Here is a 19,394-nt window from a genome sequence, read left to right on the forward strand (position 1 = left end):
GATTACGATCAATGTGCTCAAATTATAGGCAAGATCAGTGAAATATCGATATTTAAAGTGAAATGTTTAAAATGGTATTGAAATGGTGAAGTTTATCACACCATGACCTTTAATAGAGTCGAGCTTAATACAACCACAAGTCAAATCATGTTAAATGTAAACGACTATATAATGTTCTAGCAATTAAGGAGCTAGAATAATAATAAAGTTCTAGAAATTAAGGAGCTAGAATTGAGATACAATGAAAACACTACAAACAATTACACCATACTAAAATTTTTCTACATCAAAGCTACACCAAGTGTTGCATTTGAAGTCGTTCCTTTTAAATCTCGAGTTTATTCAATGGAACTATGGAAGTTGAGCGTCTTAATCTCCTCTAGTATCTTGATCACGGAAGTGATCAGTAGTTTATTCTTAAATAAAGTTTAAAATCCGTATGAAAGCAAAGATTTTACTAAGAATAATTACATGAGATTCTAAATCAACATCAACAAACAATATATAGTTAAAGATGAGAATTGGCATTTTGGCACCTGAGCGTCATATTTGTGACAATAATGATAATGCATGATTCCAAAGATATGCTCGTGAGTCGTGATGCTAGGCAAGAATTAAGCTGGTAATTAATTCAAATAATTTGATTAATGAATATTATCTTGGTGGTTAATATATAGTTTTGTGACACTCCCATCCTGGTTCCCGTAACCATCTGTCTATCTTCTTAATTATTAAACAATTCAATCTATACCATCATGAGCCAAAACAATCACAACCAGATTCCAGGTGAGTTTCATAACCATAATTCACTTACTGTTACATTGCATGTTATTATTACTACTATTATTATTATTATTATTATTATTTTATTATTTATGGTATGTGAAATGATGCTATGCTGCAGTTGCCTATCCTCCTCCAATGGCCATGGAGAAACAACCACCGCCACCGCCTGTGGGATATCCGACAACCACAGCTCAAGGAAACCATGTTCCCGCACACACTACTAGCCGTGCAGGCGATGGCTTCTGGAAGGGATGGTAATTTCCTTTACTAAAGTTTTCAATCATACTTGATCATCAGACGTCGAACACACGCTGAACTGGATTCAAAAACATATGTTATTTGAAATAATATGTAGTGTAACAATACTTAATCTTCATATATAGTATTAATAAAGCATTTGAAACCTTCATAAACAAAATAGAGTTTAAATAGTAAATTCATCGCTAATATTTTGAAATGAAAATAATAAAAAGTTAAAATGATAATAAATCAGATTCCCGGTTCAATACACAACAGAACTGATTATGCGTTCGATTCCTAATTCAACCGGTTCAGCCAGTTAGTCGGTTCTGAAAACGATGATAATATCCGCTCTAAATTGTTATATTCTGATTATACATTGTAACTATATATGTTGGTTGCAGTTGCGCGGCGCTATGTTGTTGCTTTATGTTGGAAGCCTGCTTCTAAGTTCTAACAATTTTTGAAAATGATCACAACAGACGATATTTGTAATATACGACAAATTTGAAACAATAAAATAATAAATGTCGAATTATTATGTCGATTATTAGAAAAATTAATATCTTGTAGAACCGATAGACCGCTAATGACGAACGATAAAACCGTTTACGCTGTTATTTTGCAGACTCCTTTTGGTTTTGTGGCACGGCCCGTATATGCATGCAAGACCAAATTTCTAACCCCCAAGTGTTTTGCATTCTTTTATATTTGTTAAATGACCAAGTTCCAAATTTAAATTAATTTGGTTGCACTGCTCATGCTTGCGTGCATTAATATGGTTGGATAAAATTAACTAAATGGTCAAAAATAATATGAATTCGCTAACAACTACCGGGTATAACTTGTAATTAAATTTAGGAGTTAAAAATATGAATAACTAAGTAGATTAAGAGTTTGCTTGATTTAAGAAACATAATAATAATAATAATATTCTGATTATAGTCCTTTTATTTTATGTTTATTCTTTTGTAGCAAATAGGTAGAAGTTTAGTAATCCAGAATTTTGTATAAATACTTCTGTTTGGAAACCTAAACGTTCTTGGATGATTATCGAAATAAGCATATGACAATACATTTTTTTCTTTATAAATCATGAACTCTAAAAGTGTCCGTCGTGAAATGATAAACGAACCAGCTGTGACATTCGTCATTTTCGGTTCACATTTGTACTCGTTTTGTATTGTAAACCTGACCCATTTTGGCTTTCGGATCATTGGATATTAATAAAAACAAAGATTTTTATATTATGATCATGTTTCATACTTTTTGTTTCGTTCAAAAGTCTTTAGCGGTGTTTAAAACGCTTGTTTTGTGCTAAAACGACCTAAAACGAGCTACAGGGACTAAAATTGCCAAACAAACAAAGTTTGGCCGAGAACCCCACCTCACGTGACGCGTAGGGCTGGCCTCAGCCGGATGTTCAGCATCCCACAGTTCGTTTTTAGCAAAAAAAAATCATTTTTAACGTTTTTTGGTTTGTTTAAGGCCCGAACTCGTGTTGTAACCATCCAAACCAACAAAAACTCAACCCATAATTATAATAAGAACCTCCAAACATGTTTTTTTTCGTTGGTTATAATTTACATAAATCAAAACTCTTTTTTTTAATAAAGCGTCAAAGTGTACCGGTTATCCATTGGATAAAGGTTTTATTCAACACCTCAAACCCTAATTCTCCCCCATAAATACCCCACTATCTCATCCATTTTCTCCTGCTCATTTCACCTCCTTCTCTCAAAGTGTTTGATCTTGCAAGTTGTTCTAGCAAGTTTTGCTTAAGTTTGACTTTAAAAGTCAACAAAACTTATTCTTGCATTTTAATCTTTTTTGGGTATATGTTTTTGATATTTTCAGTTTTTCTAAGTCATTTTATGTTGAGAAAATCATTTTTATCTTTATTCAAGGCTTGTGGTCATTCAAACACATATTTAAGCATTTTACAACCGTTTGGGTTGTTTTCGGGAAGTTTATTCGCTTAACTTTTTTGTTTGAGTTTAGATCTGGAAATTTTTAATTTATTATTAGTTCTATGGTTTTGGACATGTGATAATCATCCTCGGTCTCATAACGAGTCAAGGACCGAACCAAAACCAAACGCTTGTTTAAACACTTTAATTAACTTTTAAACAACCATGTTGCGTGAAAACATTCTAGATCTGAGTTTTCCTTTATATTTTAGTTCTATGGTGTGGTACATGTGGTAACCATCCTTGGTTTCATACCGAGTCAAGGACCGAACCAAACCGAACACTGGTTTAAGCACTTTAATTAACTTTTAAGCAACCATGTTGCATCAAACACTTTAGATATGAGTTTTTCTTCATATTTTAGTCATTATATGGTTGATATGGAAGTGTAGAACAAATCTTGGCTTAAACCTAAGTATCGGGTAAAAACCAAGTAAAACCGAACACTTGTTTAGCAAGTTAGTTAATGTTCAAATCACCAAAAGTTTAACTTATCTTTTTAGTTATGTTTTATTTTATATCACTCATGTTACTTAAGATTTTGAAAGTGTTAGAGCAAATCTTGGCTTAAACCAAGTTTCGGGTAAAAGTCGAACTACTCGTCTTAACGAGCTAGTCATCGTTTAAACCACCAAAAAGTTTCCAAACCTTTTTAACTCATGCTTCACTTTATATTACTTATATTCTAAGATTTTGGTGTGTCGGAACCAAATTTGGTTTTATACCAAGATCGGGCCGACTTACACTCGCTTAAACCCGAGTTTGGGACTTTAATTGATAAAAATCCTCAAACTTGTTTAAGCTACTGATTTTATTGAAGTTATTCATATATTTAAAAATAGCTTTTGAACCCGTGTATTACACGAGATTTGTCAAATGATAAAAATAAATAAGGTTTGTTATTTCAGTTAATGTGATTCTCAAATACTTATGAATTAAGGTACTAAAGTTGCGTAGTTGGTTAAATCTTGGGTTGGGTATGAAAATGACACTTAACTCAATAATGAATAAAATATACACTATGTTATAACCCAATTGACAAAATGATTTTGACCCATAACCCATGGATAGCTAGAATGAATGAGATAAGAGATTAGGAATTAGGAGAAACGTATGTTTGACACCTAAGTATCAACATTTTCTTTTATTAGTATAGTAAGATAAGATAAGATAAGATGTTTGGTAAGTTGTATGTGGATTTGCTACTTTATCAAGTCCCAAACCGACTAAACTGAACAAATCTTAAAAGTCGGATCTTGATGCTTACATTAGCAGGATCGTGCACACTAGCACTAAACCAACTCCTATGTAAAACTTAACAAAGGTTGAGTAAACCTAAACATCAAAGGCCTCGTTTCATGTAAAACCCATTTCATGTTATTCTTCATTTATCTAACAGCATTTTGTAAAATATAACTTAAACTCCCAAAAACCCAAGCCTTGCTTTTATGAACTTTTATACCATTTATATCTCATCTTCCAGACTTATTATTAACTCAAGGTCTTTCAATCTAAAACACGCACGTTAAACCGTCGGCTCGCTTTCTTGAAGATTATTATTATTATATTATTATTCGAATTTTCTTCATCGACATCACTATTTTCCAATGGAGTAATTTCAACCCCGTTTTCGCTTTTATACTTTGGGGGTAGCTTGCATACTTACTTAAACAAAAATGATATAAGACTCGAATTCTCAAACTGCAAACTTTAGTTTATGTACTATTTAGAATAATTGCTCAATTGTGTGTTATATGTCTCATATGATTAATTGTTAAATGTTTATTGCTTTCCAAACCGACTCAGGTTGAAACTAGTTTTGATGAGGAAATGATCGGGTTTGACTGGTTTGAAACCGTCTTTTAACTAGGTTTGGTTCATGTTTAACCGGTTTTAATTGCAAGCCGATTTTAACCCTATGGTTCTCAGGTCTAAACTGGGTTCAATCAAATCGGATTCTAACGCAGGTTTATTCGTGTTTGAAATCTAGTTAAGGTCCTACCCTGGTTTGGACACTCATTTATGTAAGTTTGGTAAACCGCATACAAGGGGCACATGGATATCTAAGTAACAATATAATTTAAAATTTTATTAGGAACGCTTGTTTCGTGCTATTAACACTCCAGGGGTGACCTAGCTTGTCATAGACCATTATCAAGGCAGATTCAATACGGGTTTATGGGAACCCATTGATTTTCTGTAAATTCGTAAGATTTTTGGAAGTGACCTCATAACAAAAAGATTAAAATGGTGTATTATTAAAACTCTTTCTCCGTAAAACCCTTCTAATCTTGGAGGGTTTCAAGTTCAAGTCTCTCTAATAATGGTTTTTGTAACTTTTTTTTGGTAAACCATCAATCTGTTACTAGTTGGGATTTTAAAAAGCTAAAAAAAATGTTTTCGCTTCCGGTTACTTCCAGACCTATTCACACATCACGCCTCCTAATGTAAATTTATTTTTTCATTTTTAATGACATTTAGTTTTATTACGTTTTTTTTAAATAAACATATTATTTTAGTATATCGTATTATAAAGTATTCTACAACCTGACTTGACCAGCTCGAAAATTTTAACGTTTGGTTGTGTGAAATTTGAACTCCTAAAAAAGGGGAACCCACGGGTGAAAAATCCTAGATCTGTCAGTGACCTTTAAAGGTAAAATTCGACGATTCTTATCAAAGCATACTTACCATCTCGTGCGTTGATATCTAATATTAAGTAGAACACAATCTTTAATTTTACTTGATATAGTATGAGCGTATTATGTAATTTATTTGGCACAAATTCGAAATAATATAATTATATAAACGAAAATATATACATAAGGTCACCCAAAGTAATATTTTTTTGTATGTACTAGATAAAGTGTTGCAAATTTCGATTTTAGTTAGAAACATTTTAGAGTTCACTTATCTAAGAAAACAGGTTGTTTGTGTATGCAAGGAATCGAGATTTTGCGTCTTCTTTATAAAAAGTAAAAAGGGAGAACATGCAAATGCTTCTTTATAAAAAGTAGAAAGGGAGAACATGCAAATGCATTACATTGAATTAAAGAATATATTCTCACCTACAATGTCTAGGTACTTTATACAACAGGTATCCCAATGGCAAAAGGTCACCATCAACTGGCCCAACCTATATGCACGGAGTCCTTAAGCGCCTTCAAGTTATCTGCAGTTTTGGGGAAAACCCACCTGCCCGAAAGCTTATTAGTAGTAAAACCCGGACACCCTCAGTATCGAACTGAAGATCACAAAAATCTCAGTTTTTCTTCATTGAGTCACCTATGTCCCTCCAAAATGTTGTAAGTATTGAACTTGAGTCTTCATTAAAAAACTTAAAGATCATATCACTACACCACATTAGAAAGAAAGACTAATGTATTCTCTACCATGTGGTTTCACTTTATTCGGACCTATAAACTTTCAACTAATCATCTTCTCAATTACAATATATTATATACGAAAAGACTCATAAAATATTTAGAAAAAAATTATTTATAGTTATATTCTAGAAAAAAATATTTCTTACATCTAAATGCATATTTGTGCAAATAAGAACCATTACGCACTAATTTGTTAAAACATGTTTTAAAATGTTTACATTTCTACTCACATTTGTAGGTAATATAACATGCACATTACTGGACGTGTATGTTTATAAATAAACGAAATTTATTTTCTTTCACATACACATACACACATATATTGAATTTTAGAAGAGGTGGTTGGATTTTGCTTTTTAATCATGCCCTTATAGTTATAAAAAAATGAATAATTTATTTTGTTATTGTTTTTTTTAACAAAAGCAATGTGTTATGTCTAGAACGCTCCACTATATACACAACAATATGTAGATATATATATGTGTGGGCGAGAGAGGGGGGGGGGGGATTATTGATTGTCGTATTAGTATTAATAAGAAGATTGACGCATGTACGCGCTATTTGTTTTGTATCATAAAACATTTAAAATACCGTTTCATACTAGAAAACATAATTGCATTGAGTAAATTTTTTAGTCATACCCGCATGGTTTGTGATTGGCTCATTTCTGTGTATCAATAACTCAGATTTTCTTTTTTTAAACCTTTCCATATAATTTAACGACATTTTTCTTAACTACTTTTTAGTATATGTGTTGGAGTTAATTCCCGAACCAAGTTATGAGTCGGGAAGGTGGGGCCGGTTTGAGCTAATGGATCGATCTCATTAATTAATTAATTATTATAATTAGAGATAATTATCTATTTTATTTATTAGATGGAGATGGAATTTTATTTAATAGATAAATAGGAGTTTGTATTTTACTCTAATTGTAATCGAGCCTCTATATAACCCCAAAGAATTCATGTAAGGGTTATTGGAGAAGTGATCAAGTTTTGAGTTATTTTCTTGATTAATAAAATTAATGAGATGTGCCAAATATTCTCCTGTGTTTAATTCGATCTGAGCCTTTAATTGGTATCAGAGCAAGGATCGAATAACCTGAATATCGCAGGAGCAGACCAAGATTCAACTAGGTTTGTTCAAGAAGTGAAGCTTGGGCCGTCGATTGAACAGAAGGACTTGTTCCAGTCGAGTAACAACATAAAGCAGGCGAGGGCTCTTTCAGTGGCAGGTCCTGTTTCGAAGGGGCTGTTCTAATCGATTACTGGAGGTGTCGATCAGCAGGTTTTAGGGGATAAAATAGAATACAGACGTCATTTTTGGATCAGGAACAAGGTTGGTTCTTGGTTAGAAGAAAAGGATTGAGTTTTGGTTTATTCAGAAACTAAGATTTTGGGTTTCTGTTTGTGGTTCCGTATTAACCAAGAAGACAGACAAGCAAGGTTTTGTCCTTTTTGGTGGTTCTTGTTTTAAAAAAGGTGTTAAAAGAAAAAGTTGGTGTGCACAGGTTACGAAAAGGAAAATGAACCAGAATATTTTTCTTTCAATTAAGTTTTTTTTCACAAGATTTGTTTTTCTTCAAGTGGTATTTGTGATCGGGGTGTTGTGAGCGAACGGGTTCGGTTTTGAAAGATTGTTCAGGACTGATTTGTTTGTGTTTGTTCCAACGGACTGGAGCAAGAGAGTTTGACACCATTAAGTGTTTACCGACGGAAGAAAAAAAGGGCGTCAATGGCAGGTGAAGAAGAAAGGCCGAAAATCCAACCCAAAGTGACCGGGGGGATTTCGTTACAGGTTCCAAAGCTGAGTGGAACCAATTACATCACATGGGCGATTGTGGTGGAAGCGATTTTGGACGATCAAGGGTTATGGGAAGTCGTTCAACCAGAAGAGGGTGCAGCTATTGATGCGAAGAAGAATAAAACGGCAAGGTCGTTTTTGTTTCAAGTTGTGAAAGGAGATATTCTTCTTCAGATTGCTCAATACAAGAATGCACGAGAAATATGGGCGGCTTTGAAGGCACAATATGTTGGGGCCGAGCGAGTCCAAAAGGCTCAACTTCTAACGCTGAAAAGTGAATTTGAGAAACTCAAGATGGCGAAAAACGAGTCTGTTGATCAGTTTGCAGGAAAAATAACCGGTATGGTTTCAAAGGAAACGGGTCTTGGTTACGAATTCGAGCAAGATGCTTTAGTGAAGAAGTTACTCGACGCGGTTCCAGACAAATACTTCAACCTGGTAGCCTCAATCGAGCAAACTGTTGATCTCGATAGTATGAGGTTTGAAGATGCTGTTGGAAGACTTAAGGCGTTTGAGGAACGTCTATGAGGGAGAGAGCGCGCTTCTGAGTCTCAAAGTCAGTTACTTTTCAATCGATTAGAAAGTAGTTACAAAGGTAAATCATATGATCAGTCCGGTAGCCGAGGTAGAGGTGGGCCGAGTTCATGGGAACATGGAAGAGGCCGGGAAACCAGAGGACAAACCGAAGGACGGGTAAGAGAAAGGAAAGACCGCTCCTAGATTAAGTGTTTTCGGTGTGACGAGATGGGACACTTCGCGTCCTCGTGTCCGGAACGAAGACGAGCAAACCAGGAAGCAAATCTGGCTGAAACGAAAGAACAAGCCGATAGTGATCCAGCTGGTTATTTAAATCTTCATGAGACGGTTTACTTAAACGAAGAATGAGTTAACCCGAAAAGTCTTGAAGCTGAGAAAGTGGAGGAAGGCACTTGGTATCTCGATAACGGAGCGTCGAACCACATGACTGGTAATCAGTCGTATTTTTCCGAACTCAACAAAAATATAACGGGTAAGGTAAAATTCGGGGACGGGTCGTCTGTTGATATATGCAGTAAAGGGAAGATTTTATTAAAATCGAAAACAGGAGATGATCGGGTTTTATCCGATGTTTATTTTATACCAAGTTTGAAAGATAATATAATAAGTCTCGGTTAAGAAACGGAGAACGGGTGTGATGTTCGTATGAAGGAGAACTATTTGCTCTTATATGATGACGAGGGTAAACTTATGATGAAGGCTTTCGAACGAGAAACCGTCTATACACGATTAAATTAACAGCGGGAATTCCGGATTATGTTAAGAAATCCACGCCGATTCAGGAAAAGTTAAACGATTCGGGAACAAAAGATGATCAAGGAAAACTGTTGTTCGCTCGATTAGATGACAAGAATCGCAACCAAAGGAGCGGTAATGCGAGTTCATGCGGCCGAGGGAATGGTCGGGGACATGGTCATAAACGAGGTCGAGTTCGGGAGAGCCGAAAGAACAAAGTCATGGATCAAGAGAAGTTCCTAGAGGTGAAGACCAAGATGATGAGGACCAATATGGTTGTGAAAGCCGAGAAGGTCAAGATCGTGGGTCAAATCAAAAGGAACAAAAGAGACGTGTTCGAAGTTAAATGTCCGCTTATACCGGTTAGGAAATTAAGGGGGTGATTGTTGGAGTTAATTTCCAAACCGAGTTATGAGTCAGGAAGGTGGGGCCGGTTCGAGCTAATGGATCGATCTCATTAATTAATTAATTATTATAATTAGAGATAATTATCTATTTTATTTATTAGATAGAGATGAAATTTTATTTAATAGATAAATAGGAGTTTGTATTTTATTCTAATTGTAATCGAGCCTCTATATAATCTTAAAGAATTCATGTAAGGGTTATTAAAGAAGTGATCAAGTTTTGAGTTATTTTCTTGATTAATAAAATTGATGAGTTGTGCCAAATATTCTCCTGTATTTAATTCGATCTGGGTTATTAATATGTTTGTATGGAAAGTCGTTAAATTCTATTAGGTTATCCACACGGCTCTTCAAAGTATGAACCTTTTAAGTGAGTGATGAAATGAATATTAAATATTTTAAGGACTCGTATGCGACTTTTTTCCCCTTGTTTGGTTAATAGCTGGTAGCAAATGTAGTATTTAGTTTCTAAATGTAGAACGCAAATTTGAGTAGATAACCTAATATTATAGGCTAGAGAATGAAGTGGTCTCCAAGTATTACAATACCATCGTAAACTAATTTAGTGTATTTATGGGCAACTAATCTAGTAAAAATCATAATTAGGGGTGTTATTCGGGTTTTGGGTTTTTCGGGTAGGATTCCTCGGGGTTGAGAAATTTATTTTGAGTACTTATACCCGACCCTAATCTCCCCCGGGGTACTCGGGTTCGGGTTTTATGAGTACGGGTTAATCGGATTTCGAGTATATGACATAAAAAGCTAAAACAATATATATGTTAAAATTCAAGCAAATATATCATCTTCAAATTTTAACTTACTTAAGCAAATGACAAACCATATAATCAACATACACAATTCTTTAACAATTCTCGTTAACACTAATCAAATGTGAGTCACTTTAACACTGATCAAAGATGAAATGTTTTCCTTGTTAAAGAACATATAGTTGTAGGATAACACGTATTTCCCTTTCTATATGTTAGGTAAATTGAGCAATATTTATATATCTTTTTTCTAAAACATGCTATATAATAAAACTAGCATGATGTAATATGAAAAATTTTCCATGAACCACGTGATATTTAAAAATTAACATGATTTCTTATTATTATTTTTTTTACATTTTTTCGTGTATGCATGTGATATAATAATTGAATAGAAGACTTAGTCAAACGGACTATTCGGGTATACTCGAAACCCATTAAAAAGGACTCGGCACTCGACTCATATTAGTTCGGGTTGTACTCGGGTTTCTTAAATTCGGGTTCGGGTTTCATGAGTATGAGTACTTTCAGGTTCGGTTTAATAGTTATTCGTGTCGGGTTTCGGGTTGCGGATAAAAATGACAGCCCTAATCATGATACAATAACAAGAATATTGTCTCATACTCCTTACAAACTAAGGACAAGATCGTCTTTTAGCTTGAATTGCCCCTTGACAATTAATGAACGAAAATCTTTTGGGTTAACCTTGCCCCTTTCACGAAAACAAAATCTTTCTTTAAAAAAACCGTGTCAAACACAGGTTGAGGTTGAGCATGTTTCTTTCCCTAAGAGGGCGATTCATATCGATGACGACCATGAATTATTCTTAAATTTTATTTGAACGTCGGTGGAGCTAATCACATTAAAAAATAATAATAATAAAGTTCTAGCAAGGAGCTAGAACAGGAAACAAACTGAAAACAATTATACTAAAAATTTTCTACATCACTTGCTCCATTTGAAGTTGTTCTTTAATCTTGAGTTTATCCAAAGGAAACCTAGCGTCTTTGTCTCCTCTAGTATCTTGATCACGGAAGTGATCAGTGGTTTATTTTTAAATAAAGTTAAAATTCGCATGAAAGAAAAGATTTTCCTAACAATAATCACATGAATAAAGTTGATGACCAAACAGCACCATCACAACTAGATTAGGATTCTAAATCAAGAAACAATAGTTAAAGATGAGAATTGGCATTTTGCCACTTGAGCGTCTTGTGTTGTGTTCCTTTTCTTGAGATGCTGCCGGGCGCCGGCTTAATATTTGTGGGGCCCTCACTTCTATATATACATACATACACTCCCATTCTGGTTCCCATAACCACCTGTCTGTCTTCTTAATTATATATTCAATCTACACCATCATGAGCCAAAATAATCACAACCAGATTCCTGGTGAGTTTCATAACCATAATTCACTTACTATTACATTTACATGATTATTATTATTACTATTAGTAATGGTATGTGAAATGATGAACTGTGCTGCAGTTGCCTATCCTCCTCCAATGGCCATGGAGAAACAATCTCCGCCGCCGGTAGGATATCCGACAAACACAGTTCAAGGTAACCATGTTCCCACACACACTACTAGCCGTGGCGATGGCTTCTGGAAAGGATGGTAATTACCTTTATCACATATCCAATGTTTTCATGCGTGATTAGAGGTCGAACTGGTATGTCTTACCGGACAACAATACTTTATGTTTTATATGGATTTACAATGTTAATAAAGTATGGAACCTTAATAAACAAAATATAGAGTTTGAACTTTAAAGTAGTAAATTTGTCATTAAATGATATTTTGGATTAAAAATAAAATAAAAATGTTAGAAAAATGCAAATCCCATTCCTGGTCCGAGGACGGGTAGGCAACTAGTTCATATACACACAACCAGATAGGTTATGTATCTGGTTCCCGATTCAATCAGTTCGACCAGCCAGTCCGGTTATGAAAACACGGATAACATCCACTCTAAATTGTTATATTTATGATTATACATTGAAACTGTATATGTTGGTTGCAGTTGTGCGGCGCTATGTTGTTGCTGCGTATTGGATGCCTGCTTCTAAGTTCTAACAAACTTTGAAAACCGATCATGACATATGATATTTGAGTGAATGGTTATGTTTTTTTAAACTGGGTGTGCTTGATTAAAAATACTAGTTGCTTGTTTCTGTAATTGATTTTCTAATTTTGTTTTTTATTTATTGTCTAATTGTTTTTTGAACGGCATTTTTTTTTTACCAACAGGGTTTGAACCCTCACCCAGTCACCCTTTAGAATATCACAGCCTTATCGATCTCCTTGATACCATTAGGCCAAACACTAATAATAGCATCGTATCACGTTTCATCATAACTCACAGCTTAATTAAAGCACGATTAACATACCATAAAACGTAAATACATAAGACATGGCCTCATTTAGCTTCTTCATCCATACTTGGTGACAATGGATCAGACCGCCTTCTTTTCGCCTCATTGTCCCCCAAATGAAGGTCAAACCCAAGATCCTCATCGCTCTCGGTCTTCAATGCGCTTAGATTCTCAGACCATCGTCGCTCGTTTCTATGCAACGGTGAGTGCCCGTTAAAACTCGGAATGAACTGAAGCTCGACATTCGGCCCATCTTCCATGCGGGCTGCATTTTCTGCAGGCAACAAATTGATATCGGGCCCACCACCACCTGATCCGTTTTCTAAACGGATATGTTGTTGGATGTGTAATCCTAATGGCTCAGCTTCGTCTTTCGGTAGCACTATTTCGGGCGGTGAAGAATCACCACCTGGTGAAACGGGCACCGTTGAAGCAGCCCTTTGTTCTTGTACTGCACCTGCCCAAATATAATCAAAAAAATCTCACAATCTAATATTAAAAAGAAAAAATTTCACAACTGGTCCCTGTGGTTTGACCATATTGCAAGCTTGGTCCCCATAATTGAAAAATTGCAAACTTGGTGCAAACATTTGTATGAGGGTTGCACGTTTAGTTCATTCAGTTTTTAACAGAAAAGTGATATCGTGTGCCACATGTGTAAGGATAATCGTTTCTTGTCAAACTCGGAACCCTAATAAAATATTCTTTCAAACTCCAGAACTCCTAGCGTCAACTTTATCACCTTTGATCAATGCGAAATCGAAGGTTTAGTGCCTAGTTTATGGTGATGAAGTAGATGCTAGAAGTTGTGGAGTATGAAAGAGCAAATTTATTAGGGATCCAAATTTAAAAAGACACAATTATCCTTACAAGTAACGATGGAACATGACATCACTTTTCTTTTAAAACTAACTAGGACTAACGATGGGAACTAATCATGCAACCCTCCCACCAATGTTAAGTTTGCAATTTTTAAAGTCTAGAGACCAAACTTCCAATATGGTGAAACCACAAGACTAAACTTGCAATAAGAAGCCCAACTTCCAAACCTTTTAGGGCATCACTTGTTGTAATAAGATCAAGTTCAAGAAGATTAAGTAAACGGCCAAGGTCAACGCCACTAGTCCAGTTTTCCGGTGGTTGACCGACTTTAAGTTTAAGTCGACCACGATTAGCGGTCCCACCCCATATAATCCCAATGGGTCTCGGTTTCTCCTCCTTTTCACCCGCCATAATAATGAGACTTCCACTGTCACCTTCAAGGTCAAAAGTTTGTTGGTTTTCACCAACAACAAGTAAATCGGTAAGAAAGCAAATTCCTTTTTCGTCATTGTATTGAAGGGCGTAAGCCAAGACCGTTCCTTTGGTCAAGCCCGAGCTCCTACCAACTTTCATCACTTTCTTGCCAATAAGACTGTTGATTGGGGATTGCAAATCTATAATTTTAACGTCTCCAATCTCTCCAACATCTTTTACAGACGTGGTTACAATTGACATGTCAAAATCATCACTGAAGGGGATGAACGCCCCATCTGCTCTCACAAATGTCTCTGCATATATATCAAGTTCAAAACTTTTTTACATTCTAGAATTAAATGTACTTAGTAACTATTAATAATTATTAAGGGTTAATTAACCTGGGTTGGTGCCAGCAAAGATACCATACCAAAGGTCATCTGTGATGAACGAAATGGCTCTCTCAACGGCACCAAGATATATCCCAGGTCCGAGTGTCAGTGGTAAAGGATGAAACATTTTTTGATTTGGATAGTCTAAGTTAACCGCCACATGGCGATTTGTGAGAAAGCCGACTTGTTGGTTGCCTGTTTGACTTCTCACAATAGCACCCAATGTCCCATATGTCTCTTGACTTGCCACCTAACATACATAAAAAGGAGCATTTTTTTATCTATCATAACTACAATTATTTAATAAAGCACCAGTCTTTAACCAGTCCATATCCGTACAATAATAATAATTAGGCCTGTAAACGAACCAAACGTTCAGTGAACCGTTCGGCGAGAAGTTCGTTCAAGTTCATGAACATTCATTTGGTTCCTTTATGTTCGCTAGCTCACGTTTGTTTATGTTCGTTCATTAGGTTTGTTTGTTTAAACTTTAAATATTCTAAATATTTGTTCAAATTAATGTACTACCAGTATCAATTAAAATCCACTTTATCTCATATTTGTATCCTTTGTTTAGATATCTTTGTTTACTTTTGCAATCTTGAATGTAATGATGATGATATGATTTAATTTGGATATTCACGTTTACTTTTAGTTGGTATTTGTTTGTGTTTTCATGAACCGTTAATTTAAAATATTAACACACTAACATTCACAAAGACGAACACACTCGCTTTCCAATTTAAAATATTAACACACTAAATTCGCCCGTTTTAAGTGTTTGTGTTCGGTCCTTTAACTGGTTAAAGTTACCAGAGGAACACGAACAAGCCCCATTCGTCTCGTTTGGTTCTTTTACAGGCCTAGAGATAACCACTTGATCGATGATTGCAACATAATGACATCAATAGCAGAGGTTAAGCTAATATTACCTGAGAACCTGAACCGATACACGACCCGCTTCCACGCAGATCATCCACAATATCAGTGTACAGCTGCTCTTTGCTTGCTAGTTCAGGTGTACCAAAGTAAGAGAATTCCAAAACATCCACATCACACCACACGCTCCCCGGTCCCTATTGGATTAAGATGATTCACCAACAAAAATGAGCAATTGAAAATCATAGGGATGAATAATAATGGTGTTTCTTACCTCAAGAATAGTTGGTAGACACTGAATGGGGCTAAGCCATTGCTTATTAACTTTGCGTGACACAAACACCAAGATTGCAGGTATATCTGTCAACACACCCCTACGGATCCTAAACCCGATAGCAGTACCGAGACTGTAACACCTCAAGATCTTACTGTGAGAAGCCCGAATAGTCATGAGCTCAAGCAAAGTAGTTGCTTGATGGCCTTTAGGTAACCTGCCTATAGATTCAGGTAAAACGCCCTTTTGTAGGTTCACAAAATAGTTTGTTCTTTCTTCAGCAGCATCACTTAACCGGCTTGACGTAGGCCATGAAAAATAAGCTGCGTTGCTTTCTGAGTGTTGTCCACCCGATGCATATGGTTGAAGTGTCGGTGGGTTGAATGAAGGGAGATTAGACTGACTGTAACATGTTTTTTCCAAATCGAGTTCTGATTCGTCTGATGGTGTTGAGCCAGATGAACGGATACGCGCATTTACTCTTGTTAGATCCATGTGAAATTGACCGAGAAACTATTGAATCATGAAAACCACGTAATTGCATATTACTGATCAGCTATTTATGGAATTACAATGAGGATAACTAAAGAGGAAACTTAAACAAAACATATCTTCTAACTAGGGGTGTACTTCCGGTTTTCAGGTTCCTCAGGTTTAAGAATTCTAAATCTAGAACCGAAACCCGACCCTAATCTCTCCCGGGTTTGGGTTTTATCGTATTTGACCTAGAAAACTAAATAAATAAACAAATAAATAGATATTTGACTCTGTACTGACTACTGAGAACAAAGATGGAAACAACCAAACAAAAACCGATCGAACAAAAGCTAAAGAATTGAACGAACTTAAAATCGATCGAACAAAAACCTGTAGAATTTTCGTCGAAGATAAACTAAAAGTGTAAAATTTGTAGAACTAGTAGAATAAATAAGCAATTAGAACTTCGAAGTAGAAATCGATGATATGCCAATCAAAGAGTCAAATTAATCCGTAATGGAATACGAAACGAATGAACATGCACTATTAGGATATAAAACACAGACGGGCTTTTCAGGTTGACCCGAAACCCAGAAACGAGAAAAACGAGTAACTAGTAACCGAACCGAATTTGAACAGTTCGGGTTAACAGTTTCCAGATAAAAGCAACAAGTCTACTTCTAGTATATTCAGTCAGGCATTTACACAAACACCTTATGGGCAGGCAGTCATTTACACAAACACTTTATAGACTAAAACCCTAACTACAAAAAGTACCAAACAGTAGTATCAAGTAAGTGACAACTGGGTACGTATGTATGTATGTATAGCTTGAATCATGGAAGCAATTGAAGCAGAAAGTAAAGAATTAAGACAAAATATTATGATCAGGTGTAGTTTGAAAAAGAGCTTACTAATTGGGAAAGCGACTGTGCGTGCTACTTTTTGATTGAATTGAATTGAATAGTATTATTATTATTATTATTATTATTATTATTATTATTATTATTATTATTATGCAGATATCATCGGCCACTTGTCGGGTTAGTGGTGTAATCTTGAAAAGATTTTAACGAGTGTGAGACATGATAATAATAATTGATTGCGTAAGGAAAGAGAATTTGTAAACGCATTAATACATGGAGTGGAAGTGGGAGACCAAGACCTTGGTGTTAAAAATAGTTTCAAATCACATTGGAGTTTGTCTTTCAAATCTTTCATATGTGGGTTTAAGTTCGAAACCTAACTCAAATGGTTTCATACAGTGTTGAGTTTCCTATTTGATATTTTTCTAGTGAGTCATGTTTTGCATCTTGTTTAGAAAAGCTCAACCGAGTATTGAGAGTGGTTTCAAAAGAATGTAAAAAAAATCAAATTAAATTAAAGCAGTTTTTTCTTTTTTGTTTTGCGTTTTATTTTTCGGTTTTCAGTGTTTTGTGTGAGTTTGGTTTAGTTGCGAGTCAAATTTCGGTTTTTATGAAATGTTTGGGTCTGAAAAAAATATATAGAAAATAGGTTATGAATCAGTTTTCGGCTTTATAATTATGCTTGAATTTTGAGAGAAAAGAAAGAATCTAGATTTAAAAGCTTTTTTTTAAACTTTTTTATTATGTGAATTTCAGCGTTAAACTTTTGGCTCTCAATTCAGGTCATAAATTCAATTAGACTTGTTATTATTTGGTTTATTTGAATTAATTTCGTTCGATTATCTAGATAAGCAAGATTTGTGGATCTAATAATCGAATTCGACATGATCTGGAATTAAATTGAAAATCTAATTCACAAGTTGATTCGATTTTTTCTGTTTATTAATATGATTATGCTATGATGTATGGTTCACGAAGCACCACTAATGATGCTGAGGTGGCATCAGTGGTCTCATTGAAACATTGTGCCCTCTACCTCCAGACGACTAGTGGCATGGTCCCAATGACCCATCCCACGGACACCAAACTTATTCAAATGTATACTTTTTGTATTTAAAATAATATAAATACATGAAATAATAAAGAATGAAGTATAATATAGGTTGAATGGCATAGTTGAAGGGTGGAGAAAAGCTGGGTTTTTTTGGTTTTTTTACAACTCTACTACTGTAGTAGTGGGATGGGATTAATCTAGTACAGGAGGAACCATGGCAACAACGGTGTGCTTCTTTGGATTATGAATTTATGATCTTGGGCCTGGCTTTTGAGTTATGAATAGTAAATCCAGTGATGGGTGTGTAATGTGTTGGTCCCTTTATTGGGCATTGGGCCACAGGGGGTACGTGTGTGGGCGTATCATGAAAGCCCATCTCTTCTACTTATTCCTATTTGTCAGCTTTTATATAATTGTATTTATTGCACTTTATTTTTCCGAAATGCCTAGTTGTGTATATTTATGTAAGGAAAAAGGTAATATATTGTTAGGCATTACAAATTTAAAATCAATAAATCTATTTTGTCTACTTATTCATTTGAATTGTAGCTTTTAACATATATCTAGCTTTGTTAATGTTTCATGTAATTATTGTGTTACACTATAAATTGCAATCAATCTTCTCACTTTCATGAATAAAACGTTTCTTTGACTTCACCTCTTTGTTAGACTCGATAAAATGTGCTCTATTGTAAAGGTTCATCCCCCTTTCTTCCCTCAATAGGTTTTTTATGGAACAACAAACTTATATGCTGTCTAATATACGTCTTAATTATGCATCTTTTATGTCAATTACGAGATTAGAACACTCATCATTTAAGGGAAATGCCTCCACCTGATAACTAAACATCACTAAAGTAAAGGCCCTTTGGTCCTTCCTGCTATAGGTGGGCCTCTCTTTCTCTCATGATACTACATTATTGTATACTTCTAATTTCAATGTTTATGCTCAATGATTATGATGTACGTATATTAGCTCGGTCGTCGACAGGTGCTTTGGACTACGACCTCCGAAACCCACTCCAACAGTAAGAAGTACCCCATGATGTGTACAACTCAACTTCTAGCTCGTAACGACAAGCAATGATTCAACATGATCGACAAGACCACTTTTAATCATAATAGTACTTCACAACACTGTCACAGAGTTCAACACCAACTACATTGATATCTGAAAAAGTAGCGAACTTGCAATGAGCCAATGTCAAT

At 35.1% G+C, this 19,394-nt stretch overlaps 1 protein-coding gene and 1 long non-coding RNA gene across 3 annotated transcripts; one reads left to right on the forward strand and one right to left on the reverse strand.

The window, feature by feature from the left end:
- The first annotated feature begins 753 nt into the window (after nucleotides 1–753).
- Nucleotides 754–12,827, forward strand: LOC143558112 (uncharacterized). Of its 2 annotated transcripts, none has more exons than XR_013139676.1 (3): nucleotides 754–786; nucleotides 12,120–12,249; nucleotides 12,656–12,827. It is a non-coding gene; the product is annotated as an uncharacterized LOC143558112 (long non-coding RNA). The 2 variants fall into 2 exon arrangements; XR_013139677.1 differs by lacking the exon at nucleotides 754–786 and adding an exon at nucleotides 11,991–12,023.
- Nucleotides 12,828–12,891: 64 nt separating this feature from the next.
- LOC143558121 (protein NARROW LEAF 1-like) lies at nucleotides 12,892–17,220 on the reverse strand. Its single transcript, XM_077047028.1, has 6 exons — nucleotides 17,180–17,220; nucleotides 15,789–16,301; nucleotides 15,568–15,711; nucleotides 14,645–14,885; nucleotides 14,057–14,557; nucleotides 12,892–13,464 (listed from the first exon to the last, which is right to left on the reverse strand). The coding sequence occupies exons 2-6, from the start codon at nucleotides 16,281–16,283 to the stop codon at nucleotides 13,052–13,054; spliced, it is 1,794 nt and encodes a 597-aa protein (XP_076903143.1). The 5' UTR covers nucleotides 16,284–16,301; nucleotides 17,180–17,220; the 3' UTR covers nucleotides 12,892–13,051.
- Between the last annotated feature and the right edge of the window lie 2,174 nt (nucleotides 17,221–19,394).

The sequence above is a fragment of the Bidens hawaiensis genome, unplaced genomic scaffold, assembly GCF_021521415.1.
Source record: "Bidens hawaiensis isolate Kalapana, Puna unplaced genomic scaffold, B.hawaiensis_p1.1 tig00019326_1, whole genome shotgun sequence".
NCBI lineage: Eukaryota > Viridiplantae > Streptophyta > Magnoliopsida > Asterales > Asteraceae > Bidens > Bidens hawaiensis.

What these genes read in the sequence shown, in the direction of transcription:
- LOC143558121 (XM_077047028.1), bottom strand. Translation starts at nt 16,283, where the DNA reads ATGGATCTAACAAGAGTAAATGCGCGTATCCGTTCATCTGGCTCAACA. An exon ending in GTCTACCAACTATTCTTGAG is followed by an intron (nt 15,712 to 15,788) that starts GTAAGAAACACC and finishes TTAATCCAATAG; the next exon opens with GGACCGGGGAGCGTGTGGTG. An exon ending in GTATCGGTTCAGGTTCTCAG is followed by an intron (nt 14,886 to 15,567) that starts GTAATATTAGCT and finishes TATGTATGTTAG; the next exon opens with GTGGCAAGTCAAGAGACATA.